Source organism: Tupaia chinensis, unplaced genomic scaffold (genome assembly GCF_000334495.1).
Source record: "Tupaia chinensis unplaced genomic scaffold, TupChi_1.0 Scaffold149964_2, whole genome shotgun sequence".
Taxonomy (NCBI): Eukaryota; Metazoa; Chordata; class Mammalia; order Scandentia; family Tupaiidae; genus Tupaia; species Tupaia belangeri.
In genome coordinates, this window is record NW_006209806.1 from 1,723,292 (window position 1) to 1,727,758 (window position 4,467).

At 60.2% G+C, this 4,467-nt stretch overlaps 1 protein-coding gene across 1 annotated transcript in view; it reads right to left on the minus strand.

Annotated features, from left to right (window-relative positions):
- Positions 1-4,467, minus strand: part of MAP2K2 (mitogen-activated protein kinase kinase 2) — a gene marked incomplete at its 5' end in the record, with an annotated part of 21,672 nt that overhangs the window by 11,687 nt on the left and 5,518 nt on the right. Inside the window, 1 exon segment of the mRNA XM_014585545.1 lies at positions 4,385-4,456. Coding sequence (XP_014441031.1) covers positions 4,385-4,456 — 72 coding nt within the window.

The following is a 4,467-nucleotide window of genomic DNA, read 5'->3' on the forward strand; positions in this document are numbered from 1 at the left end:
CAGCCGTGTCTGCCATCAGGTGGACGCACACATGCCACGTGGCCGTCCTCAGGAGCACGACTCAGCCGTGGGCAGGGAGGAGGCCCCTACGCAGGCCACGGCGTGGCTGCCTTAACACCGCGCTCGGACGCAAGGTCACATGAGGGAGGACCCCGGAAGTGAAATGACCAGGACAGGCAGGTCCACGGGGACAGGAGGGTGCTCATGGACGAGGGGCTGGGGCGGGTGACTGCTTGTGGGGACAGGGTGTCCTAGGTGACAGGACGTCCTGGAATTGTGGTGACAGGAGCGTAACTCTGCGGAAGCACTAAAACCCCCACTGAATTACATACAGGGCTGCTCGACCCAGGACAGAGCCACCCTGACGAGGCCACTGTGGGAGAGGCCTCCCGAATCAAGTCAGAAATGCATTCAGGGCTGCCCCACGGCCAGGTGGTCAAGGCAGCCAGACCCCACATGGCTGACCATGGTTCAAACCTTGCCCCCGGCAGCCTGAAAAACACGGGGTGCGTGTGCGTGCGTGCCCAAAACCCCGCGGGGTGGGGACACAGAAGGGACTGTGGGGTGCCCACGCCCCCTGGGGTGCCTTCCTCCTCTCCTCTCTGCCCCTGGCAAGTCCGCTTACCCTCAAGCAATTAAAAACATAGAAAAAAGGACTTCTCTCCTTCACCAAACCATCCTCTGACAAAGCCCCAGCCTTTCTCAGGGTGCAGGCCAGGGGGTCCCCTCCGTCCCCGGGGCTGAGACCAGCCGAGGCCAGCTGGCATGGCAGTCACTCAGTCCCCGCGCTCCTCGCTGGGTGGGCTCGAGCCGGCCGACACCTCCAGCAGCTCCCGCAGCATCGAGGCCGAAGGACGCTCTGGGAGACACAGAAGGGACTCGGGAAGGCCCGGGCGGATGCAGGAGAGGACACGGAGGTGCGGCCAGTGCCAGGGATCTGAGAACGTCGCCACCGAATGAAGGTGTGCGGAGGGCTGGCGGGGCGGGGGTCAGAGGGCAGCGAGGACAGAGACATCGGGAAGGGAGGGTAGGAGGCGTGATCGCTGATCGGGGCAGACACTGGCGCTTGGGCCAGCACGCGGGGTGACCCTGGGCCTGGGCCTGGAAAGGCCCACAGGGGCCACCCTCCCCCAGCGCCCACGGACGTCCCAGCGCAGGGACAAGGAGCGGCCCGTTGGAGGGCACGAGGCGTGAAGGAGACGGCCGAGCACGGGCCAGCGACGGGCTGCTGTGGACAGGGCCCAGGGCTCAGGGCCCGGGCAGGGACCGTCCTCGCTCACCCGCCGGCGACCTTGAGAACAGGTTCAAGGCGGGTTCCAGACCTGTGGCCGGCCCTCTCTGGGAACAAAGGAGCACTTAAAAAAGGAAGGGAAGCGGGCAGGTGCAGGGCTCACGTCTGCCCTCCGGCAGCCCGGGGACACTTCCCAGCCCGCGGTCGGAGGACGAGCGTCAGGGAGCTGTTCCACCGCCCTGGGACCGGCCGACCTGCGCACAGCACAGCTCCAGCAGGGCGGACTGACCCCACGCTCTCGGCCCTCTGACAGGGCCACGGTCGGCCGAGCGCTTCAGAGGGGCCCCAGGTGGACGCTGGGAGGGAACGTGTCCGGCTCTGAGAGGGGCTGGCACCACTGGGACCCTGGCGTCCCTAATGAGGACTGGGGCTGCCAAGCACGAGGCTTTCTGGGGGCTGGAGAGAGCAGGTGCCGGGCGGCCTCGGTGCCCTCGGCCGTGATGTTGTCACAGCTGGGACACTCAAGGAGCACAGGGCGCACGCGGGCACACAGGGAGGGGGACAGCAGTGGACGGGGACGGGAGGGCACACAGGGAGGGGGACAGCAGTGGACGGGGACGGGAGGGCACACAGGGAGGGGGACAGCAGTGGACGGCGTTTTCAGTGAGATGACACAAAATGTCAGCACATTGTAAAAGCATGAATATCTGATGAGTCACAGAGAAACCAAAGACAAAAAGGTGTGTATGTGTGTATGATCGTTATGCCAGTTACTGAATTATCATATTGAAAAACCACACTATATTTTGTAGGATGTCCTGACTATTGCTTAATTTTAATATAGGTATTGATTATAATGATAAATTGGTTATAATGATAAATATATCATGATAAAACTATAAATAATTAAAAGCTTATTTAGTTTCTTCCTTTCAGTTTAAAATAAATTAATTTATATTTTATTCAATCTAATAACTTTAAAATTAGAGAGTGTCTTATAAATTACAACCCAGTTCCACTTTTTTAAAAATTAGTTCAATGAGGGCCAGTAGGTGGCATGGATGTTAGGCACTGGATCTCTTTTAAACAGCGGCAACGGATCAGTTCTGCCCGCCGAGGGCGGCTGAGGACCCCACGAGCCCGAGGAAGCCGATCTGCCGAGTACCCCCACAGGGACGGGGCCGAACCACCAGAGCCCACACGGGGTCCACCGCGGCCGCACCCGGGTGAGCACGGGCCGGTCAGATGGGACTGGCGCGGGCCGTGTGTGGTGGCACGGGCTGGTCGACCGGGATGTCTGTCAGGCTGGGACGACAGGGGAGGCCTGCGTTCAATTCCTGCCCCACACTGGACGCCCGGCACGACAGCATGCACCTGGGTCTCGTAAGTCCCTGTCTTTAAAAGAAAATCAGAGGGGCCAGCAGGTGGCGTGGTGGCTAATGCTCTGGACTCTCACATGGCCGGCTGTGGTTTGAGCCCCGGACCTGGTTTTCGCACTTTCCCCCCTCTCTGTCTCTCCTGTGAGTACATGTACCCTAGAGCAAATTAAAATAACAATAATAACAATGAATAAAATTTTAAAAAGGAAGTCTGAGGGGCCAGACGGCACAGAGGAAGGAAGACAGCCGTACGTGGGGGGTCCCGGGCTCACTCGCCAGGCCTTCCCTGTGTACTGAGACACACGTGTGCCCGTGACCCGGGGAGTCACGGAGGCAGGACTGTCACGTGAGGGCTCCGGGGCTGCTATCTCTCGATAAACAAATCTGCAAAGCAAAGGTGTCCTCAACCCCGGCCAAGGGTCCCCAGGGCAAGGCAGTGTCAGAGCCCTGGACAGGGTGACAGCCAGGGCCCAGCCTCCTATTCAAGCCCTCTCTCGCACCCCACTTCTTCTGGCCCCTTAAAAAAATCGGATTTTGAAAGAATTACAGAAGCACAGGAAATTGCATGGGGAGTGTGGAGAGGCCCCGTCCTCCCCACCAGCACCCTGCAAAGGGGACCACGAGACTGAGGGCAGCCTGGACGTCAGGGTGCGGCTGCTCACTGGACCGGGGCGCCCCAGTCCACAACGCCCCGTCAAGGCAGGAACCAACCCCGGCTTCACCCTGCCCACCAGTGGGGCGTGATGCGCACCCCCCGGAAGGCACTGGGTCTGCGCCCGCAACACAGCACAGCAGGGACGCTAGGACACCCTGAGAGGGCTCCGAGGGGCCCCGGCCCTGGTGCACACGGCCCAGCGCTCCGGAGGCTGCCGCCCGACTTACACGAGGGCACGAGTCCAGGCGTGGCACCAGCCTGACAGGGTGAGCTCATTACAGCACATACAATAACAACAGTAATAATAAATCATTCTTAAGAGAAAGACACAAGAAACAAAAACGATATGGGGGCCAGCAGGTGGCGTGGTGGTTGAGGTGCTGGACTCCCAGATGGCCGATAGCAGTTCGAGTCCCAGACCTGGCACCTTGCTGTCTCACTTTCCCTCTCGCGTCAATTTGAAAGGTAATAATGACAAAATTAAATAGATCATTCTTTTTTTTTTTTTTGGAGAGATTTTCGCTATAGGGCGCGTGCGCTCGCCAGACAGAGAGAGACATAGAGACAGAAAGCGAGAAATCACCCCCCAGGGGGGATGGTCACGCCGCAATCCCTTCTCCATTCTCCTCTCGGGATCTTGGGCACGCACGCACACGCGCCCGGCGTGAGTTCTAAGCCACCGGTCCGGGACACGAACCGCGGTCGACTACGTGGGAGTCCAGCGACATAGCCATTACGCTAACTGCTGGTTCCCATTAGATCATTCTTTAAAAAAAAAAAAAGAAACAAGAATCTGGCCAACCAAAAAATAAAAACGCGCAGTCGAGTGCGGCAGGCCCCCGCGCAGCCCTGCTGGGTGTGAGCGCCGTGAACGGCGTGTGAGCCGGCCCTGACGAAGATGACCGCACAGTGCGGGAGGGACTGGGCCGCCGTGCGTGGGCCTCCGTGAGGACCAAGCCGACCTCACACGCGTGCACACATGGCACACGCAGGGCAGCTGTCTCTGCGCGTAGCGGCTGCAGACAGGCCGTCTAATACCCTGGAGGCCAGGGCGCTGGGAGTCTGACTGTCACGGCCCCCATGGCGGCAGGCGGCCCCAGGTGGGGGCGTCCCGCTCACCTTCCTGGCCATGATGAGGCCCGACGGCCGGTGCTGCACCTTGGTGACCACGCCGCCATTGCCGGCGCCCAGCTTCGAGATGC